This window comes from Orbicella franksi, chromosome 14, assembly GCF_964199315.1.
Source record: "Orbicella franksi chromosome 14, jaOrbFran1.1, whole genome shotgun sequence".
Lineage (NCBI taxonomy): Eukaryota > Metazoa > Cnidaria > Anthozoa > Scleractinia > Merulinidae > Orbicella > Orbicella franksi.
This window is the reverse complement of record NC_138158.1, coordinates 2,494,155-2,518,292: the sequence shown is the minus strand read 5'-3', so window position 1 is coordinate 2,518,292 and position 24,138 is coordinate 2,494,155. Positions and strand designations below refer to the sequence as shown.

Genomic DNA, 24,138 nt, shown 5'->3' with positions numbered 1-24,138 from the left:
TTCCCTGTTGAAACCGAGGCTGTTCAATACCATTTTACGCGGAGAAACCGTTTCGTCAACGGTTTGTGCAAATGGCAACCAAAAAACCCTTTGGGGTATTGAGTTCCGTCCGGATTGGCCATTTACCAAACTTAACAACTCCCAATTTACTGAAAGCAGGGCTGGATCTAGGTTTTCCATGAGTGATTTGCACCAACTTAACTAGGGGGTTTGGGGCCATGGTCCCCAAGAAACTTTGAAATTTAGTTGCCTCAGAATGCAATTTTCCTGCATTCTGAGAAGTTTGGAAACATTCGAGTGATTTCTGGAAATCATTTGAACTACTCTGTGTCCAACCCTGGAAAGAACTCGACGATGAGTTCAACCAGATCACAATTCCAAGATGGCGATTGGAACTGGTGTAGAATTGCAAATAGTAAGCACATTTTCCATTCGGATATTTCGCCGCAAGAAATTTTGGACTACCTTTCAAGACGCTCCGTATATTTCGGAAACTTCCGCTCGGTTGAGGTAAAATTGACTTGGCAATTACATTCTGACCGAAATTTCCGGAATTTTGAGGGTAAATAGTTAGAAACCTGAACAAGTCGATTTCTGTTTGTTGTACGTCAATTTTACCATAGATTACAGTAAAGCATTCCTCACTGAAAACTACGTTCTATCTGCGAAGAGTTCACTTACTTGTAACTCTTAAAGCACCAAACAAGGCTAAATTTTATCTTTTCTCAAGATATCAATACACTGTCAATTTGACTGGTGATGATGCACCTCTAAATTCTCATACAACAATCAGTGAGGAGCTTAGTGCTGAAAGATTTAAACACCAGTAACGCCGACAACTGAGAATGCAGCCCAATGCTGAGGACTTCGTGTGTTGTCTTTTGCTTGAAGAATCTTCATGGCCTTCTGTAACGACACCGCAGCATCACGGGAAGCCTTGTATTCTCGGTAAAAGGATGTCATGAGTTCACAAGCGGATCGGTCGTCAATCTTCCAGAGCGTGACAATCACGCAAGCCGCGCCAGCCGCCAGAAATGCGCGTGACAGACCTATAAAGAGAGGCAGAAGTCATTGCTTAAAAGTTTGAAGATAGTGGCGAGACACGTACACGAGCAAGACACACTTTTTAGGTGGATGCATATAAATGTACTTGCCAAACACCAGGTGCCTTATTTAATGGGTCTCTGTGCATGACGATAGACGTCTGTGTAAGAGGCAAAGGGGAGAGAGAGTTTACTTTTGATCCGTAATAGCCGTTTAGAAATGTCCGTTTTTACAACTGTTTAACTCGTCCAAACTCGAACTGCTCTGAAGCCTGAGTTTCAGCAGTCTCATCTGGTGGCTTCCTCCCTCTGCAACAGGCAACAGGAAGGGACGGCAGGTATTCAGCTTCTGAGGTGGATGCAAGATTTTAGAGAAGGGATTTCGAGACACGGACTACCGAAGGCAGTCACCGTAGGGGGTCCAGGGGCATCTTCCCTCCAAAAAGTTTTAAAATTACACCAGAATTGATTTTTTAATAATTAAAAAAACTCACCCAGTACTCCATCTCCTGTCACTTTACCCAGTCCCGTTTCACAGCAGCTTAGTACCACAAGTTCAGCATTTAGTTCCATACCTCTCACTTCCTCGGCCGTCAGAATACCGTCACACTCGAGCCCAGACTTCGCCAGTACAATGAGGCCCTTCATGCTAAAATCGCCGTGGGAGTCTGCGTCGTCAATAATAGCGTGCGTGGCAAAGTGTAGTATTTTATGCTTTGGCATGGCTGCCATCACATCCTTCTTCTTGGCACGTGAGCCTATAAACACTTGTGACTCCGGCGAATCAATAATCTCGTTGATCATGCGCACTTCACCCTGAGAGGAGGGAAGCTGGGGAAGCTCTTCGAAAGGCATTGTGGGATTTCCGACCGCGAGAAGACTCTCAGTTCAAAAGGCGCTGGGGTGTATTTGGGGCTTTCACGAGAGGTGCAGGCTAGTTCGAGAAAGTGGATCGCTGGACGAGATAACAAAATCTTCCATGATGTAATGATCTCTGGCGTCGCCTTGCAGAGCAGCAAAGGGAACTTTGAGCAGGAAATCTTGAGGAATGAAAGTAACTCGTGGATTCTCATCCTTAGATGGCAGGAATTCCACAATGGGCTCTATCAGGACCTTGTGAAGCTGGCTTAGCATTGGTCTCCACGGGTCCAGTTCAGGGTCACTCTCACGTTCATCATGTTTTCTTGAATGCTTATCTGGGGGCTCAGACACGACGTCATTAAAAGGACCTGGCACAGTTGCCTCAAAAACGTCATCACTTGCTGTCACAGAAGCCAACTCATCATTCTCTACTTCAATACGACTTTCACTAGATGTCTCTTTGCTAGCTGTTTCTAGTTTTGAATCAACGCTCGAGGACTTAGATACGCTATCATGAGAAAACGTGCTTTCAGGGACGTCACAACTTGAATTCACAGAATTCTTCTCTACTTCAGTCTGAATTTCACCTTGTAGTGGAGTTTTAGACCCTTCGCCGTGTTGTGTTTGCAGCTGCGGGACAATACCTTCAGAGGGTTTAAGGGTTTCCTCCTGACTTTCAAAGGGTTGTGGAGATTCCTCAGAATTGGCATCCATTGCATCAGAAGCGGCAGTTTCCTCCTTTAATTCGCTCTGGCTCAGTGACCCACAGAAGGAGGCTTCTGACAAGTCATCTCTCTTCGAAATGTCCTGCTCTTCTTTCGTTTCTGTTTGTGAATTTTCTTCGTTATTCTCCGAGTAGATCCCGTCAGTTGCGCCTGGTTGTGCTGTGGTTGTTTCTTTCAGTGCACACGATGCTTGCTGGTCTGTTGATTTGGGCTCAAGGTTAAAATTCTTGTCAATGTGGGTGTCACTTTCGTGTAAAGTTGTGTCGCTCTGAAAACTAGGTCGATGATGTAATCCCTCTTCCCGATCCAAACTGAGATTTTTTCCATTCTCGGTGTTAGTTAGACTCAGGCCTGATGCAAACATGTGTTCGAGTCTTTTTAGCGAGTTCAACACGTCTTCGCTTTGGAGAGTTGTCACGTGCACTTTCGCCTCCCTGGAGACGCTATGGTGCTCTTCGCCTCTGAGGATTTTGCCCAGGTCCTTTATTTGGGATGGCTGACCCATGGACCGCCTAAGGGACACCAGAAATTCATCATTGACTTCAACCTTAGTATCCCGGATGCCATGCTTCAGACGAGATTTACTGAAATCGAGGCTGCCAGATCGATGCAATACCCATGCGTAGACCCAACTGTAGAACGCTCCAGACTCGTCAAATTCTTTCACCACGGAGTAAAAAACCAACGTTGTGGAGAGTTTACGACTGACTTCCAGCAGGTTATTGAAGGATTCTTCTATAAATTCTTCATTCAGAGAAGTCGTTTCTTTTTCAGCGGATTTATCTCCGTGTAATCGCTTACGAACAATTTCGGCCAGTGCTCTTCCTCGGCTGGTATCCGCCAATACTAACGCCTCTTTATACTTCAGTTGGGCGACGAGAACAACTTGTAACAGGTTGTATGCTTCGGCTTGATTCTTCTCAAAATTCGAAAGCTTTGATTTGTCTTCCTCGCCGATCTGTGCACGGATCTTTTCCAGGGTTTCAAACGCGTTGAGAATGGATCTCTCTGCTTCTGGTAGCTTTCCACTCAGCAGATAATCCATTGCTAACTGATGCTGTATGATGGCTACTCCACCGATGTCCATCCGTCTTTCAGCATTGTCTCTGTATTTTATATGGCAAGCGATAGCGTCTTCGAATCTTTCCAACGCTCTGTAAACTGTGCCTAGATTTCCCCACGCCATTACTTCTGCGGCAAAATTGCTGGCCTTTCGAGACACATCCAGAGCAATTTGAAACATGGCAACGGCTTCTTCGTTGTAGCCTATTGTTGTATAAAGCTCTCCAATTTTGTTGAATGCTATGCCCGTGCGAGAAAAGTCGCCTACCTGCTCAGAAAGAGAGTATTCAATGAACTGGTACACTACAGAATCGTCAAACTCCTCAGGATTGTAAAACTTCAAGAAGCCAATTTCACCGCAGGAGATTGCGAGGCCGTGAATATCTCCTCTGTTCAAAGCGAAGTTGTGATGAATTGTGTGAAGTATTTCCGCATCTTTGTATCTGACGACGAAATGCATAAATGCGAATGTAAATCTTAAATCGTTTATTTAGGAAATTTACAAAAGGTGGTTTTCCTCTTGTTCTATGAGCGCTTGCTGGATTTTGTCACTAACAAGGACTGGTTGAATTACTACGCGAGTTTTCTGGCTCAAGTCTTGAGTTGTTTGCGTACTAAATCTGCTGAATCCTGGGCAGAACTATTGGAACTGTTGGACTTTCCTCATGGGCATGAGGTGTTGGCTGCTGGTCTGCAGTCTTTTAATGAATAAAATTTCTGACGTAGCATTGACAAGTTGTTGCGGATATTTCAGCCAAGAGAGCAATACTTTCAAGCGGTCGCATTCTTTACATAAACGGTACGTACGATCAAGCATAGCATTACCAGCCCTCGTTTAAGCGCGAATCAACATGGCTCTGGTAGTGGAGTAAGAGACCCGTGTTTGTACGTTTTACTTTAACTTTGGTCTCGATTTGAGGGGCTCTGTTCAATAGCTACATACCAAGAATGAGAGGCAAACCATTGCTCTCTGTTTCCATGGTGAGTTTAGCTGAGGAGTGGCAGTCGTCAGTCTTGAATTGTCAGTAACAAGATCCAGCAAGTATTTAGGAAATTGCTGTGAAATGCTAAACTTTTTCCCGTCATTTCTGTGTGAAGGTGTTCTGAATTAGCTAACATGAACAGTTGTAACGCGTTACTCTCGCATTTTTATTCATATTCGATAAGCATTGAAATTTGCGTGTTTAAAAGTCGATGTTACGCCGTGACTTTGAAGGATATAAGAACATTGCGATAACTCGCACGTAATCAATGACTCACCTTCCTTCCGATCTGAAAACATTGCCCAGCTTACCGGAGCAGCTCGACACAAGCCCGACATCGTTCACTTTTTTTTTGCCAGATCCAGTGCCTCCCGAAGATACTCTTTAGCTCGGCCCCAGTCTGCCGCAGAATTGCAGGCAGCACCATAGTAATATAGGTAAAGAGCTCTTGTGTGCTTTCTCATGGTAGTTTTAATCACCATCAGCGGCTCGAAGTAGGTGTTAATGGCCTCTTTTAGTTCCCCAAGATCGAGCAGACAGATTGCAAGGTCTATCTTAGCCAAGGTTTCTTTGTCAAAATTCTTCATAGACAGAGAAATTTCCCAGGCCTTCTTATACAACTGTTCCGCCTTGCTTCGTTCTTTAAACAGACGATGTATCGACCCCAGATTCAGACAAGCATCAAATAATAGCGGCGCTGTCAGAAGAGCATCTGTGGAAAATAACATCAAAAAAGCCGTACCAAATCAGCAGAAGTTACTCCTTAGAAATTATGCGGCCTGGGGACTCCTTGACGGCAAGGAATGCTCGTCAAACCTTTTAAAGGTTTTAAACGGATGCGTGTTTTGGTACCAGTCTGGATGATCAATTTCTAGAAAAGACCATGGCACGTTACCAAAGACTGGCTGGTACTCTGGGGAAAAGGGTTTTTTACAATCACATTTCTGTACAGTTGCAGTGGTCGTAATGCGATCTTTCTCCCCTGTTGGGTGTAGCGGCTCTCCCAGGCGTTCAGTTGGTTAATGCACAGCGCGAAAAATGGCGCACGAAAAAATAAGGGAGAGGCGCGGCGCGGGAAGGCGAGAGAACTCCCACTAAGCCTCTCTGTCCGTTACTTCACTCCGCTGTTTTTTGCACTGCGCCCCCACTAACTGGAAGCCTGGAAGAGGCTGTCCTGGTGGAAGAATGCGAGACAAGTCCAAAGGCTGTCTGTACTATGAGGATCCCCTCTTTTCTCTTGGTACATCACGCGAGAAACATAAAAGAAACGTGATGTAAAATCACCGGCTGGTGTTGGTGTAGTCTGTCCCAGTCTCGCTTCTTTTTCGTTTCTCACTCAATGAATTTAAATCTTGCGCGCATTTTTAACCAATTTCATTGAAATTCAGTAACGTAAATAAAAAGAGTAAATTTTCACGGATTTTTTTTGGCGGGAGTTTGTTTTGACGGAATTTGATTCTCGCGGGTCGATGGAAAATCCGCGAAATTCGCGAAAATTAGATCCCACGGAAATTTCATGCCACACGGTAAACCTTCCTGTCACGTAACGATCATTACGTGCGTGACAATCCAAATATTAACCGCAGGACAAAAGCAGAAGTAGCCAAATCTCTTCTTATATTTCCTGACAAGATCATTTGTTCTTTAAATTTGTCCCTAGTATAAAGACAACAGAAATACGAAGAAAATTTCAACTTAACGTACCCAAACCCCTTTCAGTTGCTGTCTGTCGACTCGCATTCTCCGATGAGTACTCCGCAATGGTTTCGTTGAATAATCTCTGAGCTGTCTCTAGAGCGGCTTTCCATGGCCCGGTTGCGATCTGAACTTGGAAGAGTTTGTTTATGATCGCGAATTTCTGTTGTTTATTCTCGGCCTTGTTAAGCATGTATTCCGAGATAAGTGAAGCTGTTGGCAGGTTTTTACTCATGTTCTCTTGCGCTAGTTTGAAGCTTCTGGGAAATGACCACACTTCCGCTTTCACGTTCTCCAGTACATCTTCTTGAGCTGACGGAAGCTTTGATCGCAGTTCATCAAGTCCCTGTATAGCGAGATCTTGGTGCTCTGGTGCTAAATATTCCACGATCGATTTCACCTTTAGGTCTCGATTAAAAGAAAAGATTTAAAGATTGTAAAATTCACAAAAATTTAGCCGCCCAGGCGGAAATGTTTTCGTTTTTGCCAAACCCACTTGGAACTCTGGGATGAATGAATGAGAGGAGTCTGGAAACTAAATTGAAACCATACTAAGAAATCTTCAGTATTTGGTGGAGAAAATCACTCGTTCACGTATTTACGAGAACAGATACTGGAAGGAACACGTCACGCCGTGTATATTTTGACACAAAAATCTGTCTTAGCTTTTGTGTCCAGGTAAACAAAGCTTTTTAGTATAATTCTCCCGAATTTTCAGAGGTGAATATAAGACTTGGGCATTCTGATTGGTCGAAAAGCTCGGCTTGTGACGCTATATGCGGTGAACATAACATTTTTGAGACCTGGTTACTATGCTCGCCACCTTTGCCATCTCGGTAAGTAAACATGGTGGACAGTTTGTAAATGAAATTTTCATTTATTAACAACTCCGCAATCATTGACCAAGGAGATCATCGCATTAGAAAGACACTAGAATCATGGCACACGGCAAAAACTGTTGAGGTTGATAATAACTCATGCCCACTCCCAAGACAATACAACATTCTTTTAAACAAACATTAATTTCAGCACTTTCAACATTCTTCTAATTGAACACTCTTTATAGTGCAGTCATTTTAAATTCATGCGATTTACTGTCTATCCTCAAATATTTAACGTTTCATTTTATCAGAAATTTTTATCTGTTGAAGACAGTAGACCGGCTGTCAAAAGCTTATGTTTTCAAACATTTTTTTAGCAGAGAAGGCTATATCCTATATTATCATGATCAATCCTGGTATTTTTACGTAACCTATTGTGTCACGAAAATGATAACAACGTGTTCACCAATGATTGGGCAGTTTTTTGATACCATGATTGAAGCATCAAATGATAAAGAGTGGTTATAGCGACCCATTAAAATCTAGGTGCTGGAAACTGTTTTGAGCCACCTTAAAAACTGAATGGAAAACAACCAGTGAGGAGAGTTAAAATTTGGAGCTTAGTGCCGAACGATTTAAACACCAGTAACGCCGACAATGGAGAACGCAGCCCAGTGCTGAGGACTTCGTGTGTTGTCTTTTGCTTGAAGAATCTTCATGGCCTTTCGTAACGATACCGCAGCATCACGGGAAGCCTTGTATTCTCGGTAAAAGGCCGTCATGAGGTCACAAGCGGATCGGTCGTCAATCTTCCACAACGTGACAATCACGCAAGCGGCGCCAGCCGCCAGAAATGCGCGTGAAAGACCTGTGTAAACAGAACCAGGTGTTATTTCTGAACTCCGTTTAATACGATATGAACACGCCTATATTAAGAGTCGCTACGGGACTGCGTACACGATCAAAATAAGCGCTTCCCGACCCAGCACTTCTCAGGTGTACACATAACGTACCTCCCGAATATCGGGTACCTAATATCCGCATGAGTCTCTGCGCATGAGTTCAGTCCTTGAACTCACCCTTCCCTTCCCTTAATAGGAGTTGAAGAGGGAGTCTAGAATTAACTGCATCCGCATGCTCAAAGTAAGCCAATCAATTGGTGTCGACGAACGCGCTAAGATTTAGTTGTTCAACTACCCGAACAAGCAAGAGACTTAAATACAAGAATCAAGGTCGCAAAATGCGTTCAAGTCCAATTAATAACGAATATGTACTAAAAGTCCTAACTGAACTAGGCTGATATCAACTGGGCTAGAGTTGCTGGTGCCTTGGGTTACAAGCAGTCCCTCTTTCGCTTAGTCCGTCGTGCGTGACGAGAAAGAAAACCGCGAGAAAAGAATGGCCGCGCGAAATCCTGAGGGTGACTCGACAAGAGGATTTCACGCCACCATTATTTCGTCGTTGTTTATTTATGGTCTCGCTCCACGGACTAAGCGAAAGAGGGACTACTCGTAGTCCTACTGGTGCTTCAGCTGAAAGGACTTTTTTAATGATTCAAAAACTTACCCAGTACTCCATCTCCTGTCACTTTACCCAGTCCCGTTTCACAGCAGCTTAGTACCACAAGTTCAGCATTTAGTTCCATACCTCTCACTTCCTCGGCCGTCAGAATACCGTTACATTCGAGCCCAGACTTCGTCAGTACAATGAGGCCCTTCATGCTAAAATCGCCGCGGGAGTCTGCGTCGTCAATAATAGCGTGCGTGGCAAAGTGTAGTATTTTATGCTTTGGCATGGCTGCCATCACATCCTTCTTCTTGGCACGTGACCCAATAAACACTTGTGACTCCGGCGAGTCAATAATCTCGTTGATCATGCGCACTTCGCGCTGGGCAGAGGGAAGCTGGGGAAGCTCTTCGAAAGGCATTGTGGGATTTCCGACAGCGAGAAGACTCAGTTCAAAAGGCGCTGGGGTGTGTTTGGGGCTTTCACGAGAGGTGCAGGCTAGTTCGAGAAAGTGGATCGCTGGACTGGTCGAGATAACAAAGTCTTCCATGATGTAATGATCTCTGGCGTCGCCTTGCAGCGCAGCAAAGGGAACTTTGAGCAAGAAATCTTGAGGAATGAAAGTAACTCGTGGATTCTCATCCTTAGATGGCAGGAATTCCACAATAGGTTCTATGAGAACCTTATGAAGCTGGCTTAGCATTGGTCTCCACGGGTCCAGTTCAGGGTCACTCTCACGTTCATCATGTCTTCTTGAATGCTTATTTGAGGACTCAGACACGACGTCATTAAAAGGGCCTGGCACATTTGCCTTGGAATCACTAGCTGTCACAGAAGCCAACTCATCATTCTCTACTTCAATACGACTTTCACTAGATGTCTCTTTGTTGGCTGTTTCTAGTTTTGAATGAACGCTCGGGGGCTCAGATACGCTATCAAGAGAAAATGTGTTTTCAGGGACGTCACAACTTGAATTCACAGAATTCTCCTCTACTTCAGTCTGAATTTCACCTTGTGGTGGAGTGTTAGACCCTTCGCTGTCTGGTGTTTGCAGCTGCGGGACAATACCTTCGCTCTGGCTCAGTGACCCACAGAAGGAGGCTTCTGACAAGTCTTCTCTCTTCGAAACGTCCTGCTCTTCTTTCGTTTCTGTTTGTGAATTTTCTTCGTTATTCTCCGAGCAGGTCCCGTCAGTTGCGCCTGGTTGTGCTGTGGTTGTTTCTTTCAGTGCACACGATGCTTGCTGGTCTGTTGATTTGGGCTCAAGGTTAAAATTCTTGTCAATGTGGGTGTCACTTTCGTGTAAAGTTGTGTCGTTCTGAAAACTAGGTCGATGATGTAGTCCCTCTTCCCGATCCAAACTGAGATTTTTTCCATTCTCGGTGTTAGTTAGACTCAGGCCTGATGCAAACATGTGTTCCAGTCCTTTTAGCGAGTTCAACACGTCTTCGCTTTGGAGAGTTGTCACGTACACTTTCGCCTCCCTGGAGACGCCAGGGTTCTTTTCGCCTCTGAGGATTTTGCCCAGGTCCTTTATTTGGGATGGTTGACCCATGGACCGTCTAAGGGACACCAGAAATTCATCATTGACTTCAACCTTAGTATCCCGGATGCCATGCTTCAGACGAGATTTACTGAAATCGAGGCTGCCAGATGGATGCAATACCCATGCGTAGACCCAACTGTAGAACGCTCCAGACTCGTCAAATTCTTTCACCACGGAGTAAAAAACCAACGTTGTGGAGAGTTTACGACTGACTTCCAGCAGGTTATTGAAGGATTCTTCTATAAATTCTTCATTCAGAGAAGTCGTTTCTTTTTCAGCGGATTTATCTCCGTGTAATCGCTTACGAACAATTTCGGCCAGTGCTCTTCCTCGGCTGGTATCCGCCAATACTAACGCCTCTTTATACTTCAGTTGGGCGACGAGAACAACTTGCAACAGGTTGTATGCTTCGGCTTGATTCTTCTCAAAATTCGAAAGCTTTGATTTGTCTTCCTCGCCGATCTGTGCACGGATCTTTTCCAGGGTTTCAAACGCGTTGAGAATGGATCTCTCTGCTTCTGGTAGCTTTCCACTCAGCAGATAATCCATTGCTAACTGATGCTGCATGATGGCTACTCCACCGATGTCCATCCGTCTTTCAGCATTGTCTCTGTATTTTATATGGCAAGCGATAGCGTCTTCGAATCTTTCCAACTCTCTGTAAACTGTGCCTAGATTTCCCCACGCCATTCCTTCACCTGCGACGTTGCTGGCCCTTCGAGAGACATCCAGTGCAATTTGAAACATGGTAACGGCTTCTTCGTTGTAGCCTATTGTTGTATAAAGCTTTCCAATTTTGTTGAATGCGATGCCCGTGCGAGCAAAATCACCCACTTGTTCAGCAAGAGAGTATTCAATGAACTGGTACATTACAGAATCGTCAAACTCCTCAGGATTGTAAAACTTCAAGAAGCCGATATTACCGCAGGAGATTGCCAGGCCATGAACATCTCCTCTGTTCAAAGCGAAGTTGTGATGAATTGTGTGAAGTCTCTCTGCATCTTTGTATCTGAAACGAAGGAATGTATACATGAGAATTTAAATCTTAAATTGCTATTTATAGCCTGTGAACAGGTTCTCTAGTTGAGGATGGGGCGAAGAGAAGGAGAGAAGAAAGAGAAGAGGAGAGAGGAACGCCCCAACCCCACCCCATTCCCCCGTCGACCACTTCACTCACAGCCAACCCTTTCAGCCGCGGCCAGATCCAAGTAGCCGGAGCCTGTTCACAGGCTGTGTTATTGAGGACACAGCTGTGAAATAATAAGCTTTTTGCCCTCTCATTCGAAGGTGATCCGAATTAGCTAACTCAAACGGTTTCAATGCAGTCCCCTCGCATAATTGTTTGTTTTCGATTAACATTAAAATTTGTCGGTGTACGAGTACGTTTTGATATCCTGATTCTTGGTAGCCTAATTTTGAAGAATATAAGGACATTGCAACTCTCACGCGATCAATGACTCACCTTCCTTCCGATCTGAAAACATTACCCAGCTCACCACAGCAGCTCGACACAAGCCCGACATCCTTCACTTCTTTTGCTAGATCCAGGGCCTCCCGGAGATACTCTTTAGCTCTGCCCCAGTCTGCCGCAGACCGGCATGCACCACCATAGTAGTGTAGATAAAGAGCTCTTGTGTGCTTTTTCATGGCGGTTTTAAACACCATCAGCGGCTCAAAGTAGGTGTTAATGGCCTCTTTTAGTTCTCCACGATCGAGAAGGCAGACTGCAAGATGTATCTTAGCTAAGGTTTCTTTTTTAAAATCCTTCATGGACACAGCAATTTCCCAGGCCTTCTTATACAACTGTTCCGCCTTGTTTAGTTCTTTAAGCAGACGATGTATCGACCCCAGATCCAGACAAGCATCGAATAATTGCGGCGCTGTCAGAAGAGAGTCTGTGGAAAATAACATCAAGAAAACAAATCAGATCGGCAAAATTGAAGTGAGTCCAGAGCAATACCATTACCAATTTTCTGGGAGACTCCTTGACAGTAGGGAATGCTCGTCAAACCTTTTAAGGGTTGTAAATTAATGCGTATTTTGGTACCAGAGTGTTCCGGCACTGATTTACAGGAAAGGCTATGGCACACTTCCCAGGATTAGCTGTTACTATAGTCCGGAAAAAACTGAAATTTTAAAATCACAGATCTTCCTCCCTTCTTGGGGGTAGTCTCTTCTGGGCCGTTTCAGTTAGTTGGGGCGCACGAAAATTGGCGCACGCAAAATGGCGCACGAAAAAATAGGGGAGAAGCGCGGTGCGAAAAGTCACGCGAACCTGAGAGAGCGGCGGAAATCGAACCTACGCGGCAAGGGAAGAGAACTTAATGTTCGTTTGCTCCTCGCACTAAGCGTCTCTCTCCCTTATTTCACTCCGCTGAATTTTGCACTGTGTCCCAACTAACTGAACGCCTGGAAGGGGCTATCTTGGTGGAAGAATGCGAGACGAGTCCAAAGGCTGTCTGTACTATGAGCATCCCCTCTTTTCTCTTAGTCCATCGTGCAAGAAACATGAAAGAAACGTGAAGCTAAATTTCTCAGCCTCGCTTCTTTTTCGTTTCTCAGTCAATGAATTTAACTCTTGCAGGGGTTTAGTATGAACTTGATTGACACCATGACTTAGCGTGACTTGATAACGCCCGTTTTTAGGGATTCTCGGAAAAGTTCCGAAATCCCTCTGGTCACGTAGCAACCTTTGTGTGCGTGACTGATCAACTGAACTGATCGACATGCACGAAAGCGGAAGTAGACAAATTCCCTGACAAGATTGACGACAAGATCATATGTTCTTTAATTTGGTCCCTGATCTAAAAGCAAAAACAGAAATACGACGAAAATTTCAATTTAACGTACCCAAACCTCCTTCAGTTGCTGTCTGTCGACTCGCATTCTCCGATGAGTACTCCGCAATGGTTTCGTTGAATAATCTCTGAGCTGTCTCTAAAGCGGCTCTCCATGGCCCGGTTGCGATCTGAACTTGGAAGAGTTTGTTCATGATCGCAAATTTCTGTTGCTTGTTCTCGGCCTTGTCAAGCATGTATTCCCAGATAAGTGAAGCCGTTGGCAGGTTTTTACTCATGTTCTCTTGCGCTAGTTTGAAGCTTCTGGGAAATGATAACTCTTCCGCTTTCACCTTCTCGAAGACATCCTCTTGAACCGACGGAAGCTTCGATCGCAGTTCATAAAGTCCCTGTATAGCGAGATCTTGGTGCTCTGGTGCTAAATATTCCATGATCGAGTTCTCCTTTCGATCTCGATACAGAAAGATTAATAAATTTCCACAAATGCAGCCGTCCAGGCCAAAATGCTTTTCGTTACCAAACGCACTTGGAACTCTGGGATGAATAAATGAGAGGAGCTTGGAAACTAAATAGAAATCTAACATGGCGAACCGCACGGTTTCTGATGCAAAAACGGTGAAGGGAACAAATCCTCAGTATTTGGTGGAGAAAATCACTCGTGCACGTATTTATGAGAATAAATACTGGAAGGAGCAATGTTTTGCGCTTTCAGGTAAGTCACGTTGTTTTTAACAATGAATAATTTGACACAGAAATCGGTCTTAGTTTTTGAGGCACAGTGTCCAAGTCATGTACTCCTTCACGCATCAGCTTTTCAGCAAACGGACGTAGAAAGCTTAAGTCGTTGACTTCACTCGGAGATTCAGTAATCAAGTAGAATAATTCTTCATTAAAGATCGGAACGTTGACTGGTTTAATTAATGCTTGATGGGAGACAACCGGATACCATGATCGGATCATAAGTGTTGTATTGTAGAGTAAAATTCTTGTGTTTTGACAATCCAGCGGAGCTGTTGGTGGACAAAGCAATGGAGTTAGATCATGTTGGTGGTACATATGGTGGAAACATCAAACCGACGCCTTTCTTATGCCTGGTGTTAAAAATGCTGCAAATTCAGCCAGAGAAGGAAATAGTTGTGGAGTTCATCAAAAATGAGGATTACAAGTATGATCAAAGCTAAAATATGCATATATAGTACAACTTCACTATCTTGATCTCAGCTATAAGGAACTCCCTGCTATCTCAAACTCAAATTATTTTCACTTGAGTATACTTTTTAGTCGTTTATTCTCAGATATCTTGAACTCCTGTTATCTCAAATTTTCAGGGGGTTGAGATAACAGTATCCAACTGTACAAGAAGGCTGGATCATAAAGAATGAGAGTTGTATAAAACTGAAGCTCTCGCTCATGTTTGAATGCACACTGGCTATTTTGCACTGGTGTTCGCTGTTGAATTAGAAGCTGATCAAGTTTTCCTGAGATTTGGCTTTGTCACTTCTGGGAGTCACACAATATGACTGTGGGGTGACATAATTAAGAAAATTCATATCCATTTCTCATCCGGGATGAGAGTATGATAAGAATTGTCTTAATAATGCCCAAAATATAATTGGCACTTGTTTTCATTGATCCAGGATGGTGATTAAAAAAAAAAAAGAATTGTTTTTTTCCTTGACAGAATTACTAATCATGTTCCCTCAAGCACCTTCCTTGAAGGACCTCCATGTTGTAAACTGGAATAACCCCCCAAAATAATTTAGAAATTAGTGGCATATCTGTTGTTTTCTTCCTCATTCATTCTATGTTACACAGTGGAGAAGTTTTCAGTTTATTGGTGTGAAAAACCAACCCAAAGTAATTACACTGGTCAATCACAAACTGATCGATATTCCAGTGAACCAATCAAAACTCAAAGGAAATAATTTATAGGTGGCTAATGTAAAGAATTGGGAAAATGTGTAAGAGCAAGTGACAATAAATAGTCACTGGTTTTGGTTTACTTCTTATTGGATGACAAAGTGGTGGTGTAGCGCGAGCAAAACCATAGCAAATGCAAGTTCCTTTTGACACGTAAGTGAAAATTGCTTTAACCAATCAGAGTAGTCAAGGTGACACAATGTATGTGAGACTCAATAATGTACCACAGTTACTAGTATGCAGCTCCCATAGAGCAGTAGAAAAGCAACAGACTATTCTTCTTGATTCTTGTCCATATCCTTACTTGTACACCTATTTCACTTCAAGTGATCTTGTCAAGTGAGTTTGTCTTCTTTCTGCCTCTGTAAAGATGTTCATCGCAATGTACAGGACTGGTGTAACTCTCGACAAAGAGTTTGCTGTTATCCTCAGAACTTCCCTTCTACTTTTTGTCTTTGGTGTCAAAATTTGTTAACTCTTTGTTGTTTTAGAGGCTCAAAGTTCTATTTTCTACTGCCAATGTAGGTATGTACGAGCACTGGGAGCCATGTACATGAGGCTTGTAGGGACGTCAATGGATTGTTACAATTACCTGGAGCCACTTTACAATGATTACAGAAAAATCAGAAGGAAAAATAAGATGGGAAGTAAGTTTTCCAATATCAGTATCTTATCATAGAAAAGTGTTGTGCTGTCCTACGGTACACTTTATTTGAGGTTTCTGCAAGCCCAATAACCTGAGGCTTGTGAAAATAACTGTAGATAATATTTGAGATAGTAATGTTTGGGGCTTAGTAGCCTTGCTTAAGTAAAATCTTTTGTAGCCCAAAGTGGCCCACACAGCCAGCTCAGCCTTTTGTAATTTCTGTAGAATGAGTTACTGTGATCCATACAATTTATATTTTTGTGAAAGTTGGGCTGCCAAATATGAAGGGAAAAGAACTTCTGCATAACAACAAGCTGTTTTCTTCTGCACAATGTTTCAAGAAGGCAATTCACTGAAACTAATTTGTCACTTTACTGCAAAATTGGGACAGTTAAAGGTACCAATCACTATTACAACAGACCTCAAATTAATGTGTTGTTCCAGAAAATGTCTATACCTCCCCCATGGAAGGGATTTTTTCTAAGACCCCTACCCCTGTGGAAATTCTAATTAATCTTCGTACATTTTTTAAAATTTTTTGGGCTTACATAAGTCCCCCACCCCTAGGAAATTCCAGTCCCTTCTATGGGGGGCAGGGGAGTGTGGATATTTTCTGGAACTGTACAATCTACTTGAGGTTCAAAAAAAATTTGAAGCCACTGAGTGCTGATTATTTTTACTAACACATGACAAGTGTGGTTTCACTAAATGAGGTTACATTGTTTATTTTAAAAGAAATGGAGCTTTCTCACATGGATGAGTTCATTGATGAGCTGCTTAGAGAAGACAGAGCCTGTGATGTCATTCTGCCTCGCATTCAGGTGAGAGGGGATCACGGTTACTAATCTTATGAATGTAACTATAATCCAAGACGAAAAACTTGAATCCTCCAGTGTTTTTGTAGGGGGTGCGTTAGCCTCATGGTTAGCACCTTGTCCTCCGGATTGAGTGGTCTGAATTTGAGCCCTGGCTGGGAACATCCTGTTGTGATCGTGGAAAGACTCTATACATCTACTCTCACAGTGCCTCTCTTCACCCAGGTGTATAAATGGGCACCAGTGAATTTAATGCTGGGGTTAACCCTGTGATGGACTAGCATCCCATCCAGGGGGGGGGGGGATAGAAATACTCCTACCAGTAGTTGCTCCAGGTGAAAGTATGTGCCGGCATGGTGGACTTTACCTTACCTTACCCCTCGACCGTTGTGTCAGCAAATGATTGTTTTCTTTACCTCTTCCTCCCCACCCTCGAATGCATTGTTGTTTTCCATTCTTTCAACTGTGACAATATGTCCAGGGGTTTCATCAAGGGCCGGGCACCGGGCAGATTGACCAGCTGTAAGGACAACTTTACCTGGCTGGTTTGACCATCTACTGAAAAGTTTTTCTTACAAAGAGGCTCAGTTTTATTAGTTTTGCCCACCTGTGAAAACCAGTTGACCTCCTGCTGAAAACATAATGAAACTGTTGTACAGTACCGCTCAAAAGTAAGTTACCACCTTCTCGTGAGACGAGTATCTCGTCTCGTGAGATGAGACTCTTGTCTCGAGAGATGAGACTTTCGTCTCGCAAGAGCTTTAAAAAACTGTAAGTACGGCTGCCTGAACTTCTCGCGAGATTTTAATAGCCTATTGTACAGCAAACAATGCAGCAACAATGCTGCAAAACTTTGTGTGATCTGACGAAGCTTTGCTTGCGAGTGCCAGCACCGGATTTCCGATGTTTACCACGTTCATGAAAGATGCAACTCCAGAAATTTTTAACTCGCATGGTTTGAGAATGGTATCTGTGAATATATACGATGCAAATTTTTCAGTTTTCAATTGAAAACATATCGTTCATGACTTCCACGGTGTCCAGACCTGTACACTGAAATTGCTTGTTGACATTGTTTTGGGGAAGGAGGTCTTGGCAAGTTGAATAATGGCTTCTCACTGGACACTACAGTTGAACCCCTATTAGGTAGCCATCCTCGGAGAATTGGTAGGAGTTTGTTTACCTTGAATATTTTCACCATCAGGTTAATTTCTTAGTGGACATTGAGTCACTTCAAGACAATCATGATAAATGTGTTTGAATGTTTTTACCACTTGTCACTGTGAATTCTCTTCGGACTCTGATCTGCCATTGACTTTTCCAAAACAAAGTTAATCTATGTGCATTAGATTTTGGGTGGCCTTTTAATAGAGGTAAAGACAATAGAAAAACTCTCATCGGGACGACCAAAAAGTGGCCACGGCAGCTTAATAGAGATGGCTAGTTAATTGGGATTTTATTTACAGTATTTTACTGACAATAATTTTGGGACTTTGATAACTGGCCATTTAACTAGAGGCTGCTGCTTAATAGAGATTCAACTGTATTTTGTTAAGTGTCCCAATGACGATTGTCTTACTTTGTGACTTCAGCTGTGAAAATGGTCGCAGTAAGTCAATGTCTTATGCTGAATTATTTGTTTGAAAAGAGAGTAAGGAGAAATTCAGAATGTAAGAGGATTCAAGAAAAGAGGGAAGACATTTTTTAAATTCACTGCACTCAACTTCAGGTGCCCAGGGTATTTACATGTAGTTGCCACTCTCACCTTCTTGATCAACCTCATCCTTCAAGTATTCGTTCCTTACTGCACAAGCTTGACAAAATGAATGACTCTCTAGAGTTCTAGACTAACAAATTATTGGTTTCTTTTTCAGAAGAGAAATGTGCTTGAGAGTTCCAATCAACTTGAACCAAGGGTAAGAATTAATAATATGACCTCTTTGGTGTTCCATTTTCTTCTTTTAAAGGTTAATTTGCTTATTGCAAAAGTTTTGTTTTTTCATATGAATGTTTTTTTTTTTTAATTTGATATTCTGTACTTCAATTTACCATGGCTCCAATTAGGACACTAGGATTTCTTTTCGCTCATTTTACAAGTATATCTTAGTTAATTTAGTTTATTTTGTACTTTGGCAACAAGTTCGTATTCGGTTGTTGTTCAGTCTCTGTGATTTTCTTTTGATTTACAGAGAAGCCTTCTTGATGATGATTTGGAGGACATGGACTCAGAGTCAGAGGAGGAAGAAGAGAGGCAGGTATGTCAAGAATCTACTTCAAACAACATCAAAGAATCACAATTCTGGTGAATGACAGTCGAACCTCCACTAACGGCCACCCCTTTACGATGGCCATTTTTTTTTTGTCCCGGCGGACGGTTCATACATTCTCTCTTACTTTAACCTCTCAACAACGGCCCTCTCTCCATAACGTCAACGGCAACTTAAGGTCATTCCAGTCCACTGAAATAGAACCTGCTCTGAGATTTTTGTGAAACTTTGCCTTTTGATTGTTTATATTATAGGAACTTAAATTTTAAAATAAAAATGACGGGTCCCCATGTTCGTTTAGGAGCAGCAGCACCTTGTTTATACCCAATAAATCCTTATAATGGCACCATGATTGTAGTCACGATTGCTTGCTAAATTCACGTTTCCGACAATTGTTTTTTGTTCTACACTGAGAATTGGTCCATATTTATTTTACACAGAGAAATTTATTACTCAATTCAAAACAACAGAAAATAACATAATGGCTACTGTTGCCTAGCAACAGTAGCCACAAAAATGAGAGGTCACCATACTCGTTTGCGAGAAAATGACGATTTACCTCTATGGCGAGGTCCAACCTTCAAGAAAAAAAGCGCCATTTTTTAATGCGCGCGCGCTAAGCACGCGTGAAATTATGCGCAGTAGGGATGCGCATTGCAATACTGGGGAATGACCTCAAGGACGTCAACGCTAATTGTTTCTACGCATTCTTAAGGCTGGTTTTCATTAGCGACGGAGTCGGAGTCAGAGACGTAAGAGCGCTTATGACCTACTGAAAATCGAAAATCGGAGTCATAAGCGGAGTCGTAAGCTCGACGGAATCGGAGGCGGAAGAATCAGAACGTTTCCATTTCTTCCGATTCCGTTTACGACTCCGTCGCTTATGATCTAGTGAAAACTAGATTGTCGGAGTCGGAAGCAGAAGCGGAAGAACCAACCAATCACAAGGCCCAGAATGGAGCATTGTAATTGGTTTATTCTGCCGCTTCTGCTTCCGACTCCGACAATCTAGTTTTCACTAGATCGTAAGCGACGGAGTCGTAAGCGGAATGGGTCTTCTGCTTCCGACTCGGTCGGTTTGATTTTCACCAGGTCGTGTCACTCTACGCTTTTGATTATGTCTCCGATTACGACTCCGTCGCTAGTGAAAACCAGCCTTTACTGCGCACGCAAATTCACACGCCACATCATGCATCGATGCGCGCTCTAAGCTATAAAATGCACAATGATAGGGCAGATGGCCATTGCTATGGCTTTGCCTGGATTTAACGATCTTGGTAGTTTAGTGACCCCAATTTCTCTTTTGATGGATCAATTTCTCTTTTGATTTTCTACGTTTAGCGAAAAAATGAAGAAATCTATATATCGATTAGAAGTTTGAACTTTTTGCAAATCCGTTCTTTTTAGCTCTTCGTTTATCTGTGCGGCGGTTTCAAATGCCTCTTGAAGGGTTTAGTTTTGTGAAAACGTTGGTAACATTTGGAATTATTTACGCAACAGACACACTGCTATAAAATATGACTAAGATCGTTTGTCTCCGTTGACTCACCTTCGAAATTTTTAACTTTAGACACCTGAAGACCATGCTGAATTACGTGCGTCAATTTTTCAAAATCAGGGTAGTTTTCCACACGCTTTATCTCTGAAACGAAGTGGGTGACCCCCATTTTTTTTTTTGCATTTCTGACACAAGTAACTCATTATCTGACTGCATTAAAAATTTAAAAAAAATCCATCGACTGGAAAATTTTCGCGCGATCGTCCTTAAGCATGTCACAACTGCCAAAATTACCTCTCGACAATGGCCACTTAATCAATGACTGACGAACGGTGCACAATTACAAAACCACAGTTTTTTATTGTAATAGGTGACGAAATTTGATCCATACCACGCATCGCTCGTCTCTGTTTCTGTATGTTTCTGTTTTATTGATATATATTTTGATTGCGTTACGTATTTACATACAGTATGCTACAGTAAGCATATTTTAAGCGGGGGGAATGCAGTTATGAAAGAACATGTACAATACTGCTGTTTCACACAGGTTTTTCAAGCTTCTCATCGGTTGTATTATATTCATGGCATTTGACACAAGAGCTTAGCTATTTTTTTTTTCTCTTTTCCTGTTTAGTCTCCTCGTCGCCGAAGCAGAAGTCGGAGTCCTTCGCCAAGACGTTCGCATCGTGATTACGACAGAACACGAAAGCGAAGCCGATCTCCAGGCCATCATAGGTAGATATAGCTTTGGTTTGAATTGTTTGTGAGTGCTGTGTGATCCATTTAATGTGAGCAGATTGTAGGTCCAGTTTGGATTTGTTGAAGTTTGTTTTGCCTGAAAGAGCTGTTCACAATCACAAGGCTTTACTTCTAATTTGGTAGGCCGAGATAATTTTATGCCAAAGCTATCTTGAATGCTAGCAGATCACTGAATGTAACAAGGTTGACCAGAATTAGACTCGTGTGTTCTGTCTTACTTTCATCCTTATTTCGTCCCTCCCTCCCTCCCTCCCTCCCTCCCTCCCTCCCTTCCTCCCCCCCCTCCCTCATTCCTATCATTGTTCGTTCGTTCTTCCCCACTGTAAAGTGTTGAAGAGTATTACCGTAGATGTTCGTTCGTTCATTCTTTCCTTCGTTCCTTCGTTTTTTCGTCGCTTCGCTGCTTCGTTCTACATCTACATCTACATTATGGGGGTCTTGCAAAGGGAGGCATGCTCCCATCACTGCAAGACATTATGTAAAAATAAATAAAAAGCAGGGTGGGTGTGGGGGTAAAAAACCTTAAAAACATATGATAAAATATGTACACAATTTAAAAAGATTACTAAGAAAATTTAATTACGATTAAAAAATGACTTCGTTACTTCGTTGCTTCCCGTTGCTAATTTGCTTCGTTGCTTCGTATCTTCGTCCCTTCGTTCCTTCATTCCTTCGTTTTTTCGTCCCTTCTCCTTTCGTTGCTTCGTTCCCTCGTTCCTTCGTTCCTTCTTTCTTTTGTCGTCCCTTTCTTCCCCTCTCTTTTGCCTCTCTTCTTTCCTTTTTATCACTCACCCACCATCCTTTCCTTCCGGCCTACCTAACTTATCTTTACTTATCATCTGGTTTAAATTTCTCAGAAGCCCGCTACTCCCCTGTTTTTTGTGATACGAATGCAAAGTTCCTTTAGAATTAAACTCTTTGTTTATTTCTCTCAGACGAAGCCGTTCTCGATCTCCTCGTCGTCGGCGACGCAGGTAAGCTGTTTGCGTGTATTTGTATCTACAGTCTGTATTTGGTGTCTTGATTTATCTTTGAGGTACTCAAAGAAGCTCAGTCACGGCATTTTGAGTTAGTTTGGCCACGTATAAAATCACCTTTGAATAGAAGAAACTAGTAGTTTACTAATATAGATCAACAGCAAAGAGATAATAATAAACCATCAAGATTAAACCGTAAAAAACTTAGCGGTGTGCGTGTTTTGTGGCTGAGTCTCTCTCCATGAAAAGTATGATGGTATAAATTAATTGAGACTATCTTTTTGTGTTTGTCGTCTAGTGCCTCCCCTCATAGAAGACGCGGGCACAGGAGCCGAAGTCGTTCGCCTCATCGTCGCCATTCGAGGTCGCGCTCTCGTTCACGATCGCCCCATCGTCGCCGTCACCGATCCAAATCGAAGTCCCGATCAAAGTCGCCGGAAAAATCGTCGAAGAAGTCGAAGAAATCCGAAAAATCTGACAAGAAGAAGGAGAAAGAAACTGAGAGCACAGGGATGAATAAAGAAGAACTGGAGATCAAAGAAGCAAACGAACTCAGAGCTAAGCTCGGACTCAAGCCGCTTAAGCCTTGATGACATACCTTGTCGGTTTGAGACTAAAATACGGAAACGTTTCCTCAGGAAAAGATCACTAAGCTGATCTATAATAAGGCACTGTAGAAATAAACCAATCAGAAATCGTTTCCAGGCTCCGCAGTCTCCGCAGTGTATGTGGTTTTTGATGATTTACTTTTTGTCGTCAATAATTTTTGTTTTCATTGAGTAACAGCGGGAGTATTGAAAGAGTTATAAAAGATTGCATTGTCTTTTTATTTTCTTTTGCTCGAGCAGAGCTTGTTTTTCCTCACATCGCTCTCGCTTTGTGTGTGTGTGTGTGTGTGTGTGTGTGCACTCGCCTTTCAGCGCTTTTTTCTCGACCGCCTGTCGAGAAGAGGTTCTCCTCGCAGTCTGGCTCTAGGCAGTCCTTCGCTTTCAGAAGTTTCATTTGTCAGTGCAAAATTAAACAACACAGTTCTTTCAAACTTCTAGTTTATTTTATGTTGTAGTTATGACTTGTAATTCACGGTGGTCCAAAGAGAATTCAAAACGCTTGTTGTGTGGTTCAAGATACGGGCGATAAGCATAAGCCATAAATGATTCAATGATGGTAGATTCCGAGAAGATTCCGTTAGATGAAACAGGCAAACGCAAGGGTTGGACACCGCACAGCAGTTTTCGTCGTGAGAAAGTTGCGAGAAACGTACTTTCTACAACAACAACAACAACAACAACAACAACAACAACAACAACAACAACTTCATTGTACTCAACATAGAAATTAGAGTTAGATGAACAAAAATCAGTCGAGATAAACAGAGTACATGGCTGCCCGAAATAACCTTAATGGGCTAATAAGACTGGGCAGCCATCCTTAGTGATTAAAAGTGATTAAATTAAAGTAAAATAAGAGAAAATAAGAAAAAGACACACAAAACACAAAAAAGACTAATTATACATACAGATAATTTCTAAAGAAACTGTTGGGCTGCTTCGGTGGGAAATTGCAACACTTGACAAATTGAGCGCCGTAGCGAGTACAGTAAAAACCCGCATATAAGAACCTAGAATTTTCGAGGTCAAGGCTGAACAGGTTTTATATTTTAGGGTAGTTTTTCACAGTTCAGGCTGATCAGGTTCTTAATAGGTTTGTATTTTTCAGAGGTTGTCGTTGTGTAACCATTGGCAGAAATATAGAACTTCTAACAACAAACAAAACTGCTTGCCAATACATTTCTATATTTTATTTTGAAAGATTTAGATTTTAAATTGTCTATATTGCACTGTAGGGTTAGGGTTAGGGTGAAAATCGAAAAAAAAAATGTATATCAAAGAAAAAACATACACATTAACTCTTTGTCAGAAGTTTCTCACACAATAAAAATCCAGAATTTAGACCATCAAAATGTATAAGAACCTAGTTTTCTTTGCCAGGCTGACCAGGTTCCTCTATTTCTGGGTATTTAAATGCTAAATTTCAGCCTGTAGGTTCTTAAATCACTAGGTTCTTATATGCGGGTTTTTTTTAATGTGAAAATGACGTTTCGAGTGGACAAGTGGTCTGAGCACCTCATACCCTACCAATCTGGCAGATAAATGAACCGAAAAAGTAACCTTTTATTCGTTCCTGTAATATCTGCAATAATGTTTGGGATGAACGTC

The 24,138-nt window shown here is 42.4% G+C and overlaps 2 protein-coding genes and 1 pseudogene across 3 annotated transcripts; 1 reads left to right on the top strand and 2 right to left on the bottom strand.

The window, feature by feature from the left end:
• Nucleotides 1-798: 798 nt before the first annotated feature.
• On the bottom strand, nucleotides 799-6,793 carry LOC145468707 (uncharacterized; annotated as a pseudogene). Its single transcript, XR_014042240.1, has 4 exons — nucleotides 6,379-6,793; nucleotides 4,952-5,386; nucleotides 1,538-4,134; nucleotides 799-1,049 (listed from the first exon to the last, which is right to left on the bottom strand). The product of XR_014042240.1 is annotated as an uncharacterized LOC145468707 (transcript).
• On the bottom strand, nucleotides 6,787-13,624 carry LOC145467898 (uncharacterized). The gene is made up of 4 exons (XM_081451526.1): nucleotides 13,093-13,624; nucleotides 11,705-12,137; nucleotides 8,757-11,251; nucleotides 6,787-8,058 (listed from the first exon to the last, which is right to left on the bottom strand). Exons 1-4 carry the CDS (start codon nucleotides 13,622-13,624, stop codon nucleotides 7,826-7,828), a joined length of 3,693 nt encoding a protein of 1,230 aa, XP_081307652.1. The 3' UTR covers nucleotides 6,787-7,825.
• Nucleotides 13,623-22,748, top strand: LOC145467981 (pre-mRNA-splicing factor 38A-like). The gene is made up of 9 exons (XM_081451639.1): nucleotides 13,623-13,752; nucleotides 14,046-14,205; nucleotides 15,486-15,607; nucleotides 16,342-16,427; nucleotides 18,296-18,337; nucleotides 18,611-18,676; nucleotides 20,821-20,921; nucleotides 21,881-21,919; nucleotides 22,221-22,748. The coding sequence occupies exons 1-9, from the start codon at nucleotides 13,623-13,625 to the stop codon at nucleotides 22,510-22,512; spliced, it is 1,038 nt and encodes a 345-aa protein (XP_081307765.1). The 3' UTR covers nucleotides 22,513-22,748.
• The last annotated feature ends 1,390 nt before the right edge of the window (nucleotides 22,749-24,138 follow it).